At 62.8% G+C, this 19,851-nt stretch overlaps 6 protein-coding genes across 6 annotated transcripts; 3 read left to right on the top strand and 3 right to left on the bottom strand.

Annotated features, from left to right (window-relative positions):
- Positions 1-1,128: 1,128 nt before the first annotated feature.
- PLICBS_006432 (uncharacterized protein) lies at positions 1,129-3,936 on the top strand (the record flags this gene model as incomplete). Its single annotated transcript, XM_018327494.2, has 1 exon — positions 1,129-3,936. One exon carries the CDS (start codon positions 1,129-1,131, stop codon positions 3,934-3,936), a length of 2,808 nt encoding a protein of 935 aa, XP_018173922.2.
- Positions 3,937-5,044: 1,108 nt separating this feature from the next.
- Positions 5,045-6,246, bottom strand: PLICBS_006431 (uncharacterized protein; the record flags this gene model as incomplete). The annotated part of the gene is made up of 4 exons (XM_018327495.2): positions 5,045-5,831; positions 5,886-5,981; positions 6,030-6,069; positions 6,123-6,246. The coding sequence occupies 4 exons, from the start codon at positions 6,244-6,246 to the stop codon at positions 5,045-5,047; spliced, it is 1,047 nt and encodes a 348-aa protein (XP_018173923.1).
- A 1,207-nt stretch (positions 6,247-7,453) lies between these two features.
- On the top strand, positions 7,454-9,888 carry PLICBS_006430 (uncharacterized protein; the record flags this gene model as incomplete). The annotated part of the gene is made up of 3 exons (XM_018327496.2): positions 7,454-7,504; positions 7,566-9,057; positions 9,113-9,888. 3 exons carry the CDS (start codon positions 7,454-7,456, stop codon positions 9,886-9,888), a joined length of 2,319 nt encoding a protein of 772 aa, XP_018173924.2.
- A 376-nt stretch (positions 9,889-10,264) lies between these two features.
- PLICBS_006429 (uncharacterized protein) lies at positions 10,265-11,022 on the bottom strand (the record flags this gene model as incomplete). Its single annotated transcript, XM_018327497.2, has 2 exons — positions 10,265-10,821; positions 10,884-11,022. The coding sequence occupies 2 exons, from the start codon at positions 11,020-11,022 to the stop codon at positions 10,265-10,267; spliced, it is 696 nt and encodes a 231-aa protein (XP_018173925.2).
- A 1,650-nt stretch (positions 11,023-12,672) lies between these two features.
- Positions 12,673-13,917, top strand: PLICBS_006428 (uncharacterized protein; the record flags this gene model as incomplete). The annotated part of the gene is made up of 2 exons (XM_018327498.2): positions 12,673-13,177; positions 13,268-13,917. 2 exons carry the CDS (start codon positions 12,673-12,675, stop codon positions 13,915-13,917), a joined length of 1,155 nt encoding a protein of 384 aa, XP_018173926.2.
- Positions 13,918-14,438: 521 nt separating this feature from the next.
- Positions 14,439-16,686, bottom strand: PLICBS_006427 (uncharacterized protein; the record flags this gene model as incomplete). Its single annotated transcript, XM_018327499.1, has 2 exons — positions 14,439-15,628; positions 15,693-16,686. The coding sequence occupies 2 exons, from the start codon at positions 16,684-16,686 to the stop codon at positions 14,439-14,441; spliced, it is 2,184 nt and encodes a 727-aa protein (XP_018173927.1).
- Between the last annotated feature and the right edge of the window lie 3,165 nt (positions 16,687-19,851).

The following is a 19,851-nucleotide window of genomic DNA, read 5'->3' as shown; positions in this document are numbered from 1 at the left end:
CGAGGGGGTCACCGCGCGCAAAGTACTTTTTTCTCTCCTGCCAGGCCGCTTGGGACGACACAGCGGCTCGAAGACCGAAAAGGTTGCCAGGCCGATTCTAGCAGAACCGCGAATCGAACAGTTGGCCCTAGTGGGGGAGGGTTTGGGGGCCAGCTCCGTACCACTAGACTATTCGAGCCCACTCACGGCTGCTTTGGTGACAGGAGAAGCATTATGTTCACTTAAGTAGTGTTTGCGCGTTGGATGCCGGGGGGGAGACGAGCGCGCCAGGGCGGCGCATACAGACTGTGCGGTGCTGGCCTGGGAGGCACGTCGTCGTCGTCTTATACGTTCAGTCGCGCGACTGCCTAATTGGGATGTGGCCCGCTTTTTAAATTGCACTGGAGGCACGTACCGGGACTCACGTGATGGCGGGGCCGCCTGCCTGCTGCCCCCCTCCTCCCCACCTCCAGCTGGCCCAGCAAGTGCAGCAGTCCAGCTCCTGCCTCGTCCGTTGGTACGCAGTACATACTACAGTAAGAGAGGTGTGCTGCCCCGCACTTGCCCGGGCGGTTACATCACCAGCCGCGTCGTCGGCCAGGCCAGGCCAGGCCAGGCCCCCGTCGAAGCCTGCCAGGAGGCGTCCACGTTGGACCAGGGCGGCGCACGATTGCCTGACCCGTCCATCCAGCTCGTCGCTAGGCTGCCGCCCGGGCTGAGCCATCGACACTCAAGCAGCCCCGGCATTTCGAGCGCCGCGCGTGGCTCCTGGCGAATCGACGACGGGCCCAAGATGCGCTAGGCGGCCTCCCGAGTCCCGACCCGGCTCCTGGGGCGCGCTCCACCAGGCAGACAGGCCAGGCAGGCGACGGCCGAACCTTGGCTTGGACGCAAGTATAACTGCAAGGTCGAGCTCCCTGCCCTCCGCCCACCTGTCAACATCGTCTTCCTCAACATATCCAGTTCCTGATCAAGCTTCACATCGCCGTTGGCCAGCTTTGATACCACTCCCTCTGCCACCACCACCGACAAGACAAGGCACCGGCCCCCAAGTGCATAGGTATAAAGCGTCGCAGCTCGCCGCCACATCCAACCAAACTCTCAGCCCTACGTCACACCCCCATCGTCACGTCACACATCACCAGCATCATGAGACGACCCGACTACTACTCCAAGCTCCCCCTCTGCGGCTGCTTCGTCATCGTCCAGAGCCAGCGCAAATGGCTCCCTCTCATCAACCTCGACGCCCATGCCACCATTGTATCATCCACCTCACGCACCGTCCTCAAACAGACCTTCACCAACCCGGACGCCAAGTCTGCGCTCAAGGAAGTTCACTACGACTTTCCTCTCTACGATGGCGTCTCAGTAGTTGGCTTCCGGTGCACCGTGGGCGACCGCGTCATCACGGGCGTCGTCAAGGAGAGGCAGGCCGCCAAAAAGACGTACGACGATGCCGCGAGCAAGGGTGACACGGCCGCCCTCCTGCAGCAGAACCTCCGAGCCGCCGACGTCTTTACCACGACGCTCGGCAACGTCCCCGCCGGCGCCAAAGTCACCGTCGAAATCACCCATCTCGGCGAGCTCGAGCACGACGCCGAGACGGACGGCGTGCGCCTCACCATCCCGACCAGCATCGCGCCGCGCTACGATGCCGGCAAGACGGTGGGCAGCTTCGACAGCGTAAAGGCCGGCGGCGGCACCATCAGCATCACCGTCGACTGCGAAATGGCCGACGGCTGCTCCGTCACCAGTGTCCAGTCGCCGACACATCCCATCTCCGTCCGCATCGGCCATACCTCCGCCTCCGCGTCCAGCGCAGCAAGCGAGCCTGCCTCCTTGCGTCGTGCCTCGGCCACCCTCTCCCTAGGGTCAGCGCATCTCGACAAGGATATCGTCGTGCAGGTCGTCGCCGACGGCCTCGGCAACCCGACCGCCCTGCTCGAGACGCACCCGACCCTCCCCCACCGCCGGGCCATCATGACGACCCTCGTCCCGCGCTTCAACCTCCCCGCCGACAAACCCGAGGTCGTCTTTGTGTGCGACCGCAGCGGCAGCATGGGCGTCGGCCAAAAGATGCCCAACCTTGTCGCCGCCTTGCAGCTCTTCCTCAAGTCGCTGCCCGTCGGCGCACGCTTCAACGTCTGTAGCTTCGGCTCGCGTTGCACCTTTTTATGGGACAAGTCCCGCCTCTACGACAGCCAGGAGACGCTCGATGCCGCAGTCGACCACGTCAAGGGATTCTCGTCCAACTACGGCGGCACCGAAATGTACACGCCCCTGGACGAGACCTTTAAGCGCCGCTACAAGGACATGAACCTCGAGGTCTTTCTGCTGACCGACGGTGAGATTTGGGAGCACGACCGGCTCTTCAGCCTCATCAACGACAACGTGCAGGAGAGCAAGGGCGCCATCCGCGTCTTCACGCTCGGCGTCGGGGAGGAGGCGAGCTCGGCGCTCATCAACGGCGTGGCGCGCGCCGGCAATGGCTTCGCCCAGCGGGTCGCCGAGGACGAAAAGATGGACAAGAAGATCATTCGCATGCTCAAGGGCGCCCTGACGCCCCACGTCAGCGACTACGCGCTCGAGGTCAAGTACGGCGACGGCGGCGACGAGGACTTTGAGGTCGTCGAAAAGGTCATGGATGCGCTGTCTCTCGATGTCGGCGCCGCCGACTCAGCAGGCAAACCGGCCAGCGATGAGCCCATCTCGCTCTTCAACACGGACACCAAGAATGAGGACATGGAGATGCCTGATGCAAAGGCCGGCATCGACGCCAAATTCGACGGCCTGCCTCCCGTGCCGCGCCCCCGATACCTGCAGGCACCATTCAAGATCCCCGCGCTCTTCCCGTTCAACCGCACCACCGCATACGTCATGTTGTCGGACGAGACAAGCCACCGTGGTGAGCCGACGTCGGTCATTCTCACCGGCACGTCTGCACGGGGCCCGCTGCGACTGGAGATTCCCGTGACGCGGCTTGCGGAGAAGGGATCTACGATTCACCAGCTTGCGGCACGCAAGGCCATCCAGGAGCTCGAAGAGGGCCGGGGCTGGATCACACATGCCAAGGACACCAAGGGAAACTTGCTCAAGAAGGAGTACGAGGGCCAGTTTGAGAGCATGGTGCAGCGCGAGGCGGTCGGCCTCGGCGTCGAGTTCCAAGTGGGCGGCAAGTGGTGCTCCTTTGTTGCCGTACAAGAGGACAAACAGGGCGAGAGGGCAGGCGAGACGGGCGCGGAGGAGCTGGGCGAATTCGAGATTGTGCACCCTCCAGAGCCGATGAAGCCCATGATGTTTGGCGCGGCAGCCCCGCGTCGGCGCATGATGGCCATGCCCGCAGCCGCTTCGGCATTCGCGGCTCCCCCGCCGCCGGCTCCGTCGGGTACAATGTCGGCCACGTCGTTTGGCATGAACGCACCGGGCGGGTTCGGCGGCCTGCAGTCTGTTCACAGCCACAGCCACAGCATGGGCCGTTCCGCGAGCCGCAGCTCCCCTCCCTCGAGCTTCGACACCGCATCTTTCGACGCCGAGTTTTCCGCCAGCGCTAGGGACCAAGGTCCGCGGGAAGCCGCGTTTGGTGCCCCGGAAGGGCTGGACATGTTCCGCAGCGCCTTGGACGGCGGCGGCGCCAAGGGCAAGAGGAGCAGCGGCCAGGGCAGCCCGCTCGACGCGCTGGCCGCGCTGCAGACGTTTGTAGGGAGCTGGTCCTGGAGCCCGCAGCTGGAGCAGGTCCTTAGCCTGACGCAGCGAGAAGCCGCCGGCAGGGTGACTGGCCTGCAGGGCGATGTCCTGGCGACGCTGTGTGCCGTGTCGTACCTGAGGAGGAGGCTGCCAGGCGACAAGGACGCCTGGGAGCTCATGGTGGACAAGGCGGAGAGCTGGCTCGAGGACCAGACGGGGGAGGACAAGCAGGCGCTGGCCAAGAGGGTAGGCGACGCTGCACTCTTTGTTTAGATAAGTAGAGGATTATTACGAGGCTACGAATCTCGATCCATGAGCTATCTCAAGTGCGCTCGCCCGAGTCTATGGTCGTCGGCCTCGATGCTGGTTAACTTCGATGCTCGTTCTATTCGATCCATTCGATCTATTCATTCCTTTCGTTCCTTTCGTTCCTTTCGTTCCTTTCGTTCCTTTCGTTCCTTTCGTTCCTTTCGTTCCTTTCGTTCCTTTCGTTCCTTTCGTTCCTTTCGTTCCTTTCGTTCCTTTCGTTCCTTTCGTTCCTTTCGTTCCTTTCGTTCCTTTCGTTCCTTTCGTTCCTTTCGTTCCTTTCGTTCCTTGCCCCGAGAACAAGGCCACCGCACTATCGCAGAATTCGTTGGGACCTTAACGAACCCCCAGCAGAGACGTCAAGCACGCGCCGCCCATAGATAGAAGTTCCCTTAAGTACGATACGACAGGATTCGTTGCGACCCCGGCGAGATTCCCAGTAGAGACGCCAAGCACGCGCCGCCCATGATAGATGAAGGTGCTTCAAATTTGTCACAACCCCCCTATCTAGTACAATGATATCATAATGCCCTCCGCCACCACCCAGCGGTCGCCAGACGTTCACCGGGTGAGTCTCCAGCCCATTCGCAATCGTCATTACGAGCCAGCGGTGAGGATACAGTAGCAAAATGCCTACATCACCAAAAGACCAGCTCGAGTGGGGTCAAGTCGCTTCTTGTCCGGCTGTACCAGACGTCCAGCCGCCGACAAGCTCCCCAACCCGGACAGGCTTTGAAGTATGGTGCTTTCGACCGCCAACGTTGCGTCCTGATCCCTGTTTGACCCATGACCCTCCCCTGAAAATCTGCCATCATACAGCTCGTTTTGCCGGGTCTCTCCGATCATCCCGTCGCAGATGCTACGGCCCCAGACTTGCACTAGCGTAGGTAGCGTGATCCTCGCTGGCGCTGGCGCAAGGCTCCGAGCTTTCGATCGAGGTGCTCCCCGAGTCGGCCATGCTCATGTCCCACTCGTCTCGGCTACTGAGCGGGCTGGAGGTACGGCGGCCGCGCGAGTCTTCGCCTCCCTCGCGGGTCGGCGCGGTGGTGGTGGTGACAATGCGCCCTGCGTCGCTCTACTCCGCAGAGGCCTTTTCCTGGTTCGCACCGCCCTTCCACAGGCCGTACTGGCCATCGCAGTTCTTCCACAGCTTTATGGTACCGTCTTCAGAGCCTGTCGCATAGAGTTTGCCGTCGGGCGAGAACGCAATGGACCAGATCGGGCCGTGGTGGCCCTTGAGCGTCTCGAGCTCAGTCTCGTCGTCGTAGCGGATCAGTCGAGCCCAGGTGCCCGGCTCCTCGCCCACGACGACCTTGCGTCCCTTGACGTCGATCGCCACGCTGGCAATGGATCGGGGTAGAACAATGCGCTTAAGCTCTTCCATGGCGCGGACGCCGCCCCAGAAGTAGGCTGTTTTGCCGGCAGCGACGGCAAGCACGGGCTTGCCGCCTCCAACATCTTCGGGGGAGGCAAAGCCGGGCGCCAGGGACACCATCTCGCACGACTTGATCTCGCCGTCCAACACCTCTTGATGAATGCAGGCGCGGCTGGGAAGATCCAGCCAGCGCAGGGTCTTGTCCGAGGCTGTCACGATGACGTTGGGGTCCTGGGTCCAGCAGATGAACTTGATGGAACTCGTGTGGACGCCCTCACCGATTTCGAAACCAGCAGACGACGGGATCGTGACGGCATTGCCGTCGAAAGACGAAGAGAGCTCGGAGAGATCGAAGATGCGCAGCTTCTTCTCCATGCCGCCCGTGGCGAGAAGATCCGAGTTGTCGGCCGGGTAGGCTACGGCGCGCACGATGTGATCGTGCTGAATCGACGCAAGCTGCTCCCCCGTGTGCGTGTCCCAGATTTTCCTGTGTGCCCGTCAGCGCAAGATGACTCAAACGGGGTCCGGGGGCTGGACTCACGCAGTGAAGTCGGCGGACGCGGTCGCCGCGTATGCGTGATCGGGGCTGAGCCTCGCCTGCCATACAGCTCCCTTGTGGCCCAAGAAGGTACCTATCCTGCGACGAGTCAGCGCCGTCGGTATCGCTCTTGCCAGGGCCACTCACCAGTCTCCATTGATGCCATCACGGAGCATAGTGTTTCCATCTGCTTGCCATCAGCGTGGTCCCAATAGTCGAGCATCCCGTCCCTCGGCGCACCTTTGCAAGCAGACACCATAAAGTATTGTCCATCCTTTTCGAGGCTGGAGAAGCTGATGTGCGGCACGGGGCGTGAGTGGCCGTGACAGGTCAGCGGAACGAAGCTGCGGGCGTTGTCGGCCATGTTGGACGACTGGTGCAGCTCGCAGGTCGACGTTGTTAATGCGAAGATGGGCAGTCTGAGGAACCCCGGCGAGGAAGTCACTAGTCGCAGTGCTTTGTTTGCAGCGCTATGTACTCGCGGGCGTCGTGGCAAATGCGTCAGAAATTGACGGTCGTAACGGTCGTGGTCTCGTAAACACGTGCAGGAGTTCGTCAAGGTCGTGGAGGCCGGTCGGGTTCGGTCGTGGCCGGCGAGAGCATCAGGTAAGCCGCGCGTGACTGTGCAAGACTTCGTACCAAAGGATGAGGTGAGGTGTGCAGAAAGGAACGACTGTTGGCGGCCAAAAACGAAGCCGACCTCCTGAGGTGGTGATGGCGGTCCGAGGTGGATGGGGAGTCGAGGTTTCAAAATGTTGGCGGGGCAAGTGAACGAACTGGTAGTGGAGACGGTACCTACGTACTGAGGTGTGGTCCAGCAAGGCCACACAGGGGAAAGAGGGGCGTTGTGCCGGACCAGTGGGGCAGAGGCCAATTGGAGCGCCAAACTCAGGGTTGCCCACCTATTGAGTGAGATGCCCGCGGCACAGGCGAGCGGCAGGGGCAAATGCGCTGGTGTAACCACTGTAGTAGCCACTGTAACTTCCAGGTTCCGGGCCGCCGACGCGTCACATCGGCAAACCCCTCCAGGCTCCCATGGCCGTTCAACCGCAGCGGCCGCCCTAGGCACGCCCCTGGAAGACCGTCGAAAGGTGCAGGTGCCGCCGTCCACTGCACGGGTCCATGCCGCCTGCACCGAGTGCCCAGGCTGGCCACTGCTCGCCCTCCCTCCACCATACCTCAGGGCGGGGTAGCTCCAGCCCGAGCTGTGCCGTCACTGCAAGCTGGCACCTCGGCGGACCGCCAGCACTTTGATCACCAATCGAGCTCCCCCGGTCCACTTGCTTCCATCATCATCCATCGCGCAGCTGTTCCACCAACAACGAAACCAGTGGCCATTCCGACTCTGTTCCGCGTCACAGAGCCGCCGTCATCTTGCTCGGTCGGGCCCTTTGTCGACTCCTCGCGTCCTCTCGTACATACATACAACCTGCGCTTCTCGCACAGCGTCGTCATCGAGAGCCCCGTACCGACGACTTCGTGCTCCGATCGCCAATATCCCACACGACCCGGTTGCTCGAATCTCGCGAGGCGACGACGCCTTGTTGTCCATAACCTCAGCCTCAGGCAAGATGGCGGGCGACTTCAAGCTGTCGGCCCAGCTCCTTGGCCACGAAGCAGACGTATGCCCTGTAACCCTCCTACATCCATAACCAAAGCACCATTGACACCAGCCCTGGACAGGTCCGAGCCGTCAGCTTCCCCTCCCCCGACACGGTCCTCTCCGCCTCTAGAGACTGCACCGTCCGCATATGGCGCCGAGGCGCTGACTCTCCGCCGTCGTTTGAGGGTGCTCTCGTAAGTCGCGGGTCGGAATATGTCAACTCCCTGACCTTCTCCCCCCCAAGCAAGTCACACCCAGACGGACTGGTCATATCCGGCGGCAAGGACACCATCATCGAAGTCAAGTCCCCCCGTGCGAGCTCCACCGACAACGCCGAGCGCTTGCTCATCGGCCACGCCCACAACGTGTGCACGCTGGACGTCTCCCCGAGCGGTGCCTATCTCGTCTCCGGCGGCTGGGACGGCCAGGCGCGTGTCTGGAACCTGGACAAGTGGGAGACGGAGTTTACGCTGGGGGGCCACGAGGGCATGTCCGTATGGAACGTACTCGCCCTCGACGATACGACAGTCGTTACCGGCTGCGCCGATCAAAACATCCGCGTCTTTGACTTGGGCAACGCCCGCGCCGGGGAAGTCCAGCCAACGTCCACCATCTACACCCCGGCCGTGGTTCGCGCGCTGTGCAGAGTTCCCAAGGGACATCCCAGCGGGGCCGACATTGCCAGCGCTAGCAACGACGGCACAGTAAGGCTTTGGAAGCTCAACGGGCAGCAGGTGGGCGAGCTCCATGGCCATGAGAGCTTTGTCTACTGCCTGGCGAGCCTGCCGACGGGTGAGCTTGTCAGCTCGGGCGAGGACAGGACGGTGAGGATATGGAGAGGCCTCGAATGTGTGCAGACGATTACTCACCCAGCCATCTCCGTTTGGACAGTGGCCGCGAACCCCGATACCGGCGACATCGTAACGGGTGCCAGCGACGGTGTTGCGCGCGTATTTACAAGACGGCCGGACCAGGTGGCCGACAAAGAGACGCTGGCGCTCTTCGAGGAGTCCGTCAAGTCGTCATCGATCCCTCAGCAGCAAGTAGGCGGCATCAACAAGGAGAAGCTGCCGGGACCCGAGTTCCTGACGACCAAGTCGGGCACCAAAGAGGGGCAGGTGCAGATGATCAAGGAGAGCAACGGCAGCGTCACGGCTCACCAGTGGTCCACGAGCCAGCAGCAGTGGATCAACGTCGGAACGGTCGTTGACGCCGTGGGCAGCACCGGCAAGAAGGTCGAGTACAATGGCAAGTCGTACGACTATGTGTTCGACGTGGATATCGAGGACGGCAAGCCGCCGCTGAAGCTGCCCTACAACCTCTCAGAGAACCCGTACGAACGCGCCACCAAGTTCCTCAATGACAACGAGCTGCCCCTCAGCTACCTCGACAACGTGGCCAACTTCATCACCGAAAACACAAAGGGTGCCACGCTGGGGCAATCGTCTCAGTCGGGCCCCGACCCCTACGGCACCGAGTCGCGATACCGGCCTGGAGAAGAGCAGCAAGCTTCGCAGCCCAAGGTGCTCCCGCAAAAAGAGTATCTGAGCATCACGGCTGCCAAGTATGAAGGTACGTGTCGAGCTGCCATTTGTGAACCTTGCCATTTCCAAACTAACAGTTCCAGCCATCTTCAACAAGATTATCAGCATCAACAAGACCATGATATCGTCCGGCCGCAAAGACGCCGCGCTGAACCCAGGGGAGGAGTCGGTGCTTCAGGCGCTGCGCCAAGCCCTGGAGACGTCCAAGCCGATCCCCGCACAGGCCCTGGGCCTGGTGGTCCGGATCGTGACGCAGTGGCCCTACGGCGACCGCCTGCCCGGGCTCGACGTGCTGCGCTGCGTCGCCAAGTACCCGTCGGCGGCCGACTACACGGACCCGCAGCACGGCACTCTCCTCGACGTGGCCATCGGCTCGTCGGTACCCTCCGATGCGCCGGCCAACGAGAACGCCGCCATGATGGGCGCGCGCACGCTCGCGAACCTGTTTGGCTCCGCCAACGGCCGCAGCCTCGTGAGCGCGCACGCCGACAAGGCCATCTCGTTTCTGGAGCGCCTCGCCGGCGTCAAGGGCGGCGACGCCATCGGCCCGATGAACCGCAACATCCGCGTCGCGCTGGCCACGTCGGCGCTCAACCTCTCCGTCCTCGTGCACCGCGAGAAGCTCCTGTCGGCGGAGCAGCGGCGCCGCGTCCTGGTCCTCCTCGCCGGGATGCTCAAGCACGACGCGGACTCGGAGGTGCTGTACCGCGCGGCCGTGGCGCTCGGCACGATCCTGTCGGCGTCCCAGGCCGAGGCGGTGGGGCTGGATCTCGGATCGGCGGTGCGCAGCGCGAGGGAGCGGTCTTCCGAGGAGAGGGTCAAGGCCGTGGCAGACGAGTGTCTGGCCCTGTCGCGGTAGCCGTATCGTTTATTGGCATTCTGGTGAACGTGGGGCATGGTATGGGCGCAGGTCACGAAACAGACTGGCGTCGACGGTAGACCGACGCCCAGTTAGTACTTGCATGTGGTTTTGAGAGTGGCAGATCCATCCGGCGGTGGTGCCCCGTCCCCGTCCCGGTTGCTCTGTATAGAATGAATTTCTGTGGAATGCCATGCCGACTCCGGGCAATCAAATCCCAGTGATTATAAAGAAGACTGTACAGTAGACATCAGACTGAGCCTCGCTCATCCGTGTGGTATCCAAATGGTTTTGCCTCGAGCCGTTGACCCCGTCCCTTTCGTCATCAAACCCCACCCGCGGCCGTCTCATTGCATCATGCGGCGTTCCCTCCCGCTCATAACAGTGCCCAGAGGCCGACGACCGCGAGAGGCAGGTACCCGACCCAGCTCAGCCTCCGGACGGTCTCGACGGCGCCGCTGCTGACGTAGGCGTCGGAGCCAGAGTTCTTCGTCGTGATCGTGTACACCTCGGCGAAGCCGATGTCGGTCGAGTTGAAGCAGTTGGTCTCGTTGACCTCGCCGATGCGCGGGTCTCCCGGCTCGGCGAAGATGATGTCGACGCACGAGAAGAGCGAGGCGCCGTGCTGGGCCAGCTCGACGACCTGGATGGTCGCCTTGTCACCGGCCTTGACGGTGGTGTTGGCGGGGAGCGGCACCTGCGGCAGGCAGATGGTACCGGGAAAGGGATTGTTGGTCGGGCCGATGATCTGGAAGGGCTTGACCATGGGGAACGACATGTTCTCCGGGCCATGATCAGGGCCGTCCGTGCCGAAGCCCATGTTCACGTAGGCCATGGCGGTGGCGTGGCCACGGAACCAGCCTGGCTGGAAGGAGACGGCGCCGCCCGTCGTGGGCCAGTACGTGCGATTTGTTGTGGTGCCGATGCCGCCGCCTGGAGGGTCAGTCAGCTTGGTGTTTGATCGCGACAGGCCGACAGAAGCGAGGCGGACTCACAAGGGTACATCCATTGCATGCCGTAGGGAAAGGTCTCGTTTTGAATCAGATTGTTCCCCCGCCAGCCCGGGTATGTGATGACGGAGTGAGAAGAGGCGAGGGCCACGAGGGCCAGCGTGGACAAGAGAAGGGACATCATTGTGTAAACGTCCGGACACGGTGCCAACGCAAGGCTCGACACGGGGCCAGGCGAAGTCGCCGCTGCCGAAGATGGTCTATCTGCTCGATTCGAAGCGCAGGTTGGAACGGCAACGCGGAGAGGACTATCACGGCAGTGGCTTCCACTCGTCGACCGCGGATACTCTCTCACTCACAGAGCGACAGTGTAAGAAGGCTGGGGTCGTCGGAGCAGGTCAAGGCACAGCCTCTCAAGCTCCGAGCATGACGGGTCTTGCCGATCGCAACGGTCGTCGTCGACGGAAGGCACGGACAAGAGCTGGGACCAACAAAGCGAACGAGGCGAACGAGGAATGAGACGAGAGGAGGGGAGGCGGTCGCCTTTGGGGTCTGGTTGGGGTTAAGAAGCAGCAGACCACGACGCAGGTCGCACACGGCCGTGCAGACGCCGGGCGCCTACAACCTGCATGGCCTGCCATGCCATGTCAGGCGGGCAGCGAATCGGACATGGACGGCCCCCCATGGCGGCGTGCATGAGAGCGAGGTCTCGAAGGCGGCGAGACGGAGGCGCTATTGCGGGCGCCGGAGAGCGTGTGCTGGTGAAGGCGGGAGGCACCTTGCATCCCGCCCGCCCGCCAGGCCCCAGGGGACCTCCAAGGGTCTCCCGACCGGCCAAGGGGCCAATGAGCGGCCTGGCGCCGGCGGCTGGGCGCTGCGAGTGACGAGCAATGCCTGTGAGTGCCTGCGCATCGAGGGCGCTGGTTGGATGGCTGCTAAGCGCCCGGCTTCGGATGAGGGCCGTGTGGAGCGTTGGAGACGGCCGCTGCGGCCAATGGGACTGGTGCGCAGAGTCGCAGGGCGGCCCCCAAGGCCGGGTATCGACTGGCGGGAGGGGTTGCAGGCGGCGCGGGGTGTGCGTTGTGCAGCCCGTGGCGATGGGATGAAGCGAGGTGAAGTGAAAGCCCGCGGGAGGCTGTTGGTGATGGTTTACAAAGGATGAAGGATGCAGATGATGCTTCAGGCACGGGAGATAGGTACCTAGATGAAGGTAGTCGATACGTACCGACGCAGTACGTCTTCTTTGCCAAAGGCAGGAAGGAGCGGCGTGGGCGCAGCACAAGTTACAACGCACCTGCCGTCACGACGCAAAACCACCACCAACAGCACGGCCCCCTAAAAGACAGAGTAATATCATGTACGCAAGTACCTTGTACACGTCCCAACTCGATCCGGCCGGAGCGGCGCGCATCTCGCGACGCCCGGGGTGCCGGCAGGCGGCAACTGCTGCACGCCATCCGGCGCTGACATCCGAGCTTGGCTGTGCAGATTGTGGCATGGCACGTTGTAGATTGATCACGTCTCGACATGGCTGCTCTGCTTGTGCCGGCAACAGAAGACCAGGGACAGACAGGTCTGAGAGTCTTGGACGACTTTGTCGTGACGTGAGTCGTGACGACTGCCAACATGATCCACCTACCCTACAGCACACCACTTTTTTCTTTTCAACTTCATACACTCAAACGCCTGCCAAAACGACATCGCAGTCCGGGGGGGCGTCGCGGCGGCTTCTCCCTCTCACACGTTGCAATCGAGGCTCACATGGCATGTGCGCGACCGGCGGGCCTAGCACACATACCCATGGCGCAGCAACAATAATAACAGCCCCTTCACCATGCCGCCCCCGAACGCCGCGGGTGACGACGAATGGACAACCATCAAGCCCAAAAACAACCGCCGCCGGCGTAACAACAACAACAGCAGCAGCCTTGGTCACGACGCCAGAAATGCCTCTCGCAGTGCACTAGCTGCCGCGAAGGAGGCACTCCCGCCGGGGACGGCGCGGCCAGACGGCCCCGTCCGGAGCGTCTCCTCCATCGAGGCCGAGTACCGCACGCTGCGCGATACCTTTGAGGCGTCTTCCTGCTGCACATCCCTTCGCGCGCTGGCTGGGCGCATCGCCGCCGCCGCCGCAGGACATAAACGGAGAAGAAAAAGCACCAGCAGCAGCGGTGCCAGAGGTGATGATAACGAGGAAGATGAGGCAGAACCGGCGCCGCCCGTAACCAAGGCCGTGTGTCTCGGCATCGGCACGTTCGACCCCCCCGACGGCGGGTGGGAGCCCAAGCGGCGCACCTTTCTGCAACTCATTGCCTTTCTCATCCTCGTCGAGGAGCTCGGTGCGTTTTTTTTTTTGGACTCCCTTCCCTTCTCATGTGATACCAAGAGACGAAGGCTGATACAGCCCGGCGGCGCACCGTCTTCCGCAGAGCGTCTCACGCGCACCACCATCCCGTGCCTCTTCCAGGAACCCATCTTCTCCGCCTCGGACGCCGCCTTCCTCACCGCCTCGCTGGGCCACTCCGTCGTGGAGCACCCGCGCGGGTGCCACGCCGTGGACCGCCGCGCGCTGCTCTACGGGGTGCACCTCTACCGCCCCATCTACGCGCTGGCCCTGGCCGGCGCCGGCGCCGGCGGCGGGAGGGAAACCCGTGCGTACGAGGACCTGCCCGCCGTGTTTGTCGGCACGGGCTGGGACATCTGGGACGCAGTCACGCTTGGCCAGCCCGGCGGAGGAGGAGGAGGAGGAGACGGTGAGGACGGTCAGGACGGCGACAACGATGACGGCTTCATGCGCCGGCTGCGCGTCATGGAGGACACGTACGAGCGCGCCGACTTCCCGCAGGATGACCCGGCCCACGGCACTGCGTTTTCGAGCACGAGCGTGTACTGGCGGAGAGGAGCAGTAAGGGGAGGAGATCCCGAGCGGACGGGCCTGGATGACGGCGGCGGCGATGGCAGCCGACGAGGAGGAAAGGGAGGCGACGGAGGGGGCGCGGGAACTGGGCACGGAGGAGAGGGAGCGAGTGACGGGCCAGGGGGCCTGGCTGCGCAGCTTGGCGCCGTTACAATATCATGAGCTACGGCACGTTTGGTGCTATCAGACGTACACCACATCGCGGTGAAGTTTTAGATCGCGCGACGCATATCAACTGCCCACAGCACATACACGGCGATATCGAGGGAGGAAACATCCGCGGAACAATCGTCGGGCTTGGACGCATCAATTAGCCTCGCCTGCTATCTACTCTACCATGCTGCCCCTTCCTCGCAGCCCCATCTCGCTCACCTCGCCGTCCCAGCACAGCTGTGCGGACGAGCATCGGCCCCGATGCAGCAAGTATGACGATGCAGTGTTTAAAAAAAAATGAAACAGAGCGCAGCGCACAGGAGCAGCCGCCGCAGAAAGACAGCAGCAGCAACAACAGACCCGTGTGTCCTCAGAAACTCCCGAAACGCCAGGCGCAGCAGCGGCAAAAAAGAATCGGAATCTCAATCCCAGGGCGAAGTGACGTGACGCGACGTGTCGATGGACGTTGGAAAAAATCGTATGCGGCGTGGAAGGCGTGGTTGGAGCGATTACACGTTCGCCCTCCCCGGCTATGACACCGTCTTGCCGCCGCAGTCGGGAATCTTGACGCCGTCCTTGAGCTTGCGGTTGATATCCATCAGCCCCCACTTGTCCTCCCACTCCTTGCCCTTCTCGTTGAAGCGGATCTTCCAGGGCTCGTCAAACGCCTCGAACCAAAAGTAGTTTGTGCCGTTGGCCAGCGCCTGGCATACCCAGTCGTCCATGAACTGGTTCATCTCCTTGATGCCGGCCACGGCTCCCTTGTCGCACGACGTGGCGCCGCCGCAGCTCTTGCCGCCCGCGCTGGGCCAGCCCGTCTCCGAGATGATGTTCTTCTTCGTGTCCGACTTCCAAAAGGGACCGTCCTTTTCTTTCCAAAAGTTGTACGTCCAGGCCGCTGCCTGCTCGGCCGTGACGCCCGAGAAGAACGGGTGCACGTTGGCCATGATGTAGTCGCTGTCCTTGCCGAGCTCGGCCGTCCAGTCGTCGCCCAGGTCCGACGTGGCGACGGGGAGAGTCATCTTCTTCGTCGTCAGATTGCTCCGCACATTGTCCATGATCTGCCCGAGCGTCGAGATCGTCATTTCCTCGCGGAAGAGGACCTCGTTGGCCACGATGATGCCCTCAAAGTACGAGTCGCCGTAGTCGTCGAGAATGGTCCACATCTGCTCGAGCTGGCGGGCGTTGGTCGTCTTGTTGCCGTCCTGCCAGACGCCCAGCCAAATCTTGACGTCGTCCTTGAGCTTGAGCTGGTTGACGGCGTGGATCACCATCTGCGTCTGGTTGCAGTCGGTGCCGTACAGGCGAATCTTGTTGGTCAGCTGGCTCAGGACCGCCACGTCGCGCGTGACGTTGTTCTGCGACGGAGGGTTGTGGATGCAATCGGGGTACTGCGTGTTGAAGGGCGTATAGTCCATTCCGGGGAAGACCTTGTGCAGGTTGGGGTTGTTCATCAGCGACTTGATCTCGGAGCTGTTGATGTCGAGGTCGCCATTCTGCTTCGTGTCGTCCGACGCCGAGCCGCCACCGCCCGTCTTGTTGTCCTTTGCATCCTTCTTGTTGCCGGCAACGAAAGATCCCACCACGCCGCCGACGATGGCACCTGCGACAATGAGAAAGACGAGAATGATGATGGCCCACCTCCATCGTTTGCTGTGGCGCTTGTCCGTCTTCTTCTCGCGACTCGGTCCGGCATCGTAGACGTGGCCGCCGCCGCCTTCTGGGACGGGAATTGTCAGCTGTTTTATTTTGGAAGGCGCTTTCGGAAAGAAGATCAAACTCACCAGCACTCGCCAGCATGGCCGTCGTGGCTCCGCCGGCGACGGCGGCACCACCTGCGGCAGCCGCTCCGATGCCCGCCGCTCTACCGCGATCGGAATTGGACGCGCTCAGCATCGAATTCCGCTGACTGCGTCTCGGGTAGTGCAGGCCGTCGTCGCCGTCATCCTCGATTGCGTTGGGGTCGACGACGCCCAGGTTGGCGTTGCCGTTCCTCGAGTAGGCCTGGTACGGATCGTCGGCGTACGGTTCGCTGTGGGCAAAGCTGCGCATACTCCTCGCCGGCGAGTGAGAGCCCGACGCCGCGATGGGGGTGCCAAAGGGATTGAGGCTGGAGTGCGAGTCGCGGTCGACGATGTTGCCGCCACGGCCGTTGCCCGAGGGATCGTACAGATAACCCCCCGTGTTGTGAGGGGAGTAGGGCGGCCGTGGGGCGTTGGGATACTGTGCGCGCGATGGCGGAGGGGGGATCTGGCCGTTGCCACGCATCGCATCGAGGCCGCTCTCGCGCGCGTTCCGGTCGGCGACACCGTAGGCTATGCCGGCCATGCCTCCAGACGCAGTGTCGCTGAAGTTGTCGGCTCCGGGGGTGATATTGCTGGGCCCCGGATACGAGGGGCGTTCGTACATGCCGTCGTTGGGGCCGCGGGGCGGCGCGGGCGCTCGGCTGTTGTACATGTAGGAATTGTCACCGTGCCGAGGCGGTGCAGGGGCTCCGGCGTCGTCAGCGTAGCCCCGGCTGCCGATGGCGGCGCCTTGAGGGGCGTAAGGATCGGGAATGGTGGGTTGGCGCCCCCGAGAGCGACTGGACGACGAGGTCGAGGCCGCGTCCTGCTGTCGCGGTGATGCGTGGTCATAATAGGGCGACGCACCGTGGCCGTACTCGTCGTAGGCGTGGCCCTGGTCGGCGGGATGACGGGGAGGAGAGTTGTCGTACTGGGCGCGCGACGATTCGAGGGGCTCCCGCTCGTAGGGGTCGTCATGAGGATGGCGCTGCATGATGAAGGCGGGCGACGTCGAGTCGGGTCAATGCAGGCACGAGGCTGTTGGTCGACCGACCGCCCGGGGTCGATGGCTGGAGCGACAGGTCTGCGCCGCGGGCGGACGCTTTTGTCAAGGGGAGTGAGTGAATGGCGACCGACGGCGACAGGGGGGCAAGGCGATGAATCAGTCAATCGACGAAGCGATGGGCAGGTGCCGCGACGGCGAAAAGCGAGCGACGACGGCTGCCACGGCCCGTCGAGCGAGGTGGTGAGGTGTGACGACGACGGCGAGGGCAGCGACAGTGGAAACGGGAGGAGACGAGCGAGGCGAGGCTCTGGAGTTGCTGGTCAATTTTGTGACTCGTCGCCTATTGCGGCGTGGGCGGCGTGGGCGGCGTGGACGACGACGGGGGGGCCACAGCAATGGCACTGCACTGTCTCGCTCGCAGCGCAGCGCGGGTATTACAATACGTACCGGGCTGGTTGCAAGACTCGCAGTCGCAGAGTCTGGGCGTTCGCTGCGAGATTGCGTTGCGTCGACCTCGAGTCGAGTCGTAGCTGTGGCTTTCGGTGGGGATGGACGATTGAAGGCTGCCCGTTCTGGGCCTGGTGGCTCTGGCTGCCCGTCAACCAAGGCCGCCTTTGTTGCTTGGGTGACGTCGCGCGACGGGCGGTGCCTCGCGGCTTGGAGGGAGGGTTGGGTGTGTGGGCCAGTGCCTGGAGCGAGCGCTATAAACAGAAAGTGCTGACTCCACCACCACCTGGAAGCGGGTGCGCGCCAGGGCAGCAGAGGATGAGGCCGCTGGCGATGGAGGAGCGTCGACGGACGGCGGTTTGTCGAGAGAAGGGACGACTTGGATGGATGGAGGATGGAGTTGAGGGATAGATGGATGATGGATGGACAGATGGGATGGGATGGGGAATGTCTGCGTGCTTCGCTTTGCTCGTCTGCGGGCGGGCGAGGGCGCAGCAAAGAATGAGGAGACGGACGGACTAAGAGGCTGCGTGTCAGATTGACGAGGACCAGGGATGAATGTGGATGACCTTTGGTGTGGGCGGGCAATATGAGTGGGTAACCACCTACGTAGTACCTATGGGGAGCTGCTGAGGTGCCCAGGTGGTGTGTGGGATGGGCTGGTGGTGGGCTTGGTGCAGTGGGCTTGGGGCTGGGGCCACCTTAGGTACCAGGCAGCCTCCACTACAGGTGCTGGCGCTGTTCTGGGGCTGGGCCGCTGCAGCACCGGCTGGACGGACCTCAGGGCTGTGCGGGCTGCTTCCACCTCGCTGTCGGCCCGTCGTGTTCCAGTGCCCTGAGGTGGCGGTTGGCGGGCAGCGCGGGCGGGCGCCAGGCACTGGGGCACTCTAATTCAGGCGTCGGCGTGGTGGCCCGGTGGCGCTCGTATGGAAAAATACACTGGACTGCCCGTCCCTAGCAGAGAGGGGGGCTGCGGTTCGCGTGCGTCCAGCTCCGTCACGCCAGCCGGGCAGCTGATGCCGAGTGTTCCATTAGCACCAGGGAAGACCACGCGTTTGTCCCAAGCAGACTTTCATGCACCGCCGTACCATGCGGCTGTTGCTGGCATACTTGGGTAAGGTGATATTAATTACCTGCTCGTAAAATGAGACGTGGAAAATGGGACTGTGGCGGAGGGCTTCCTTTGTGCGTCTCCGCGGTGTCGCTTTCTCGCGACAACCACCTCAAGGAAGGTTCCTCGGTGCGTCCGGCCCCTCCTCCGGCCGCCTGCAGCGCCCGCAACAGGTGATTGATTGATTTGGGCCAGTGGACGCTTTCCACTGCCTGGTGGTGACTATCGTATGCGGGCAGGTCAGGGAGGCCCGTCGCCAGCCGATGGGTGAAGTGAGGTCGGGTGGTTCTGGTGCGTCGGGCTTGATCCCTCCCTTAGGTGAGGACGGTCGTCGAATGGTGCCGTCTAGCGCTCGCGCGCGGCGATGTCTTCAGTGATGAGATTGAGAGACGTCGAGATGTTTGCGGTCGCGTGAAATCCCACTGGGGCCAGCAGCATCCTCTCTCCGGCTGCGCCGTGGGCTTTTAATGACGTCCTCGCCTTTTCTTTTTGGTTTCTTTTTTTCTGCTCATATCTTTGGACCGCCGAGACAGACACCCTGCCACGGTCGGTGGAATACGAGAATTGGGACCGGACGGGGAGACCGGACGTCGTCGCCACTTCTATTACGTGCCTCGTGCCTCGTGTGCCTTTGGCTGCAGCACACCTTTTTTGCTCGTATTGCATTGCATTGCGTCGCATTGCGTTGCGTTGCGTTGCGCTGCGTTGCGCCGCCGCACGCACGCACCGCACGCTCGCAACGTGCCCTTGACGACCCTGGAGGGCCCGGCGGCGCATAATAAGGCGCAGGAATAAGCCGCAATGCCACGAGCGTGGCCCCGTTCCTCGGGTTCCCTTGTCGAGGGTTGGGGGACCCACGGTTGAAGGCGCCGAGGGAACGGCGCAGACTCTGGACCGCCGACAGACAACGAGAGACGCACCATGCCCCGTAGACTGCTTGCACTCTCCCCAACATTCGCTTGCCCCTTCATGCCATCAATCACCTCTATCGCGACGGGCCTCTAGCGATAAGGGCGGGTGGATGACGTCTGCTCCATGCCAACGCCGGGTCCTTGTGCTCGGCCTGCGACAAGGCCCACCTGGCGCACGTCTCCATCAGAAAATCGAGACAAAGCATTTCGCCCTCTTGGCTGGCGACGGCTACAGGCCATGGCCGTGACCTGGCCGTGGCGGGCGGCACGTGTAAATGCACCGTCGTGGTCGATGATGGTCGGCCGAGACCTGAGACGGATGGCGCGGCACGATGGAAATGGCAGGACAGCGACCGAGTTGGATCTTTGACAGGCATCGCAGGGTCAGAAAGTGGCGGCAGCCCTGGCAGTCCGTCTGTCGTGTCATGTGCTCTGCTCCCAAGGTTGGCGAGGCGCGCCGTAGGTACTCGTAGGTTGGCGCACCAACAGAAAGCGCCGCACCGCTCATCACGGCGATCCGGACCCCTGCGGCGCCGTCTGCCCTGGCTCGCTCCGGCTTGCCCTGGCATGCCCTGGCACGCACTCGCGCCGCGGGGGAGCATGGACGAACAAGCACCTCCGCAGGGCCGCCTTGGAATCGTTGCCCTCAATATCGACGCCCCGTCGCCACAACGCATTTCAGCC

This window comes from Purpureocillium lilacinum (assembly GCF_023168085.1).
Source record: "Purpureocillium lilacinum CBS 284.36 DNA, scaffold_4, whole genome shotgun sequence".
Lineage (NCBI taxonomy): Eukaryota > Fungi > Ascomycota > Sordariomycetes > Hypocreales > Ophiocordycipitaceae > Purpureocillium > Purpureocillium lilacinum.
This window is presented reverse-complemented; position numbering and strand designations above follow the sequence as displayed.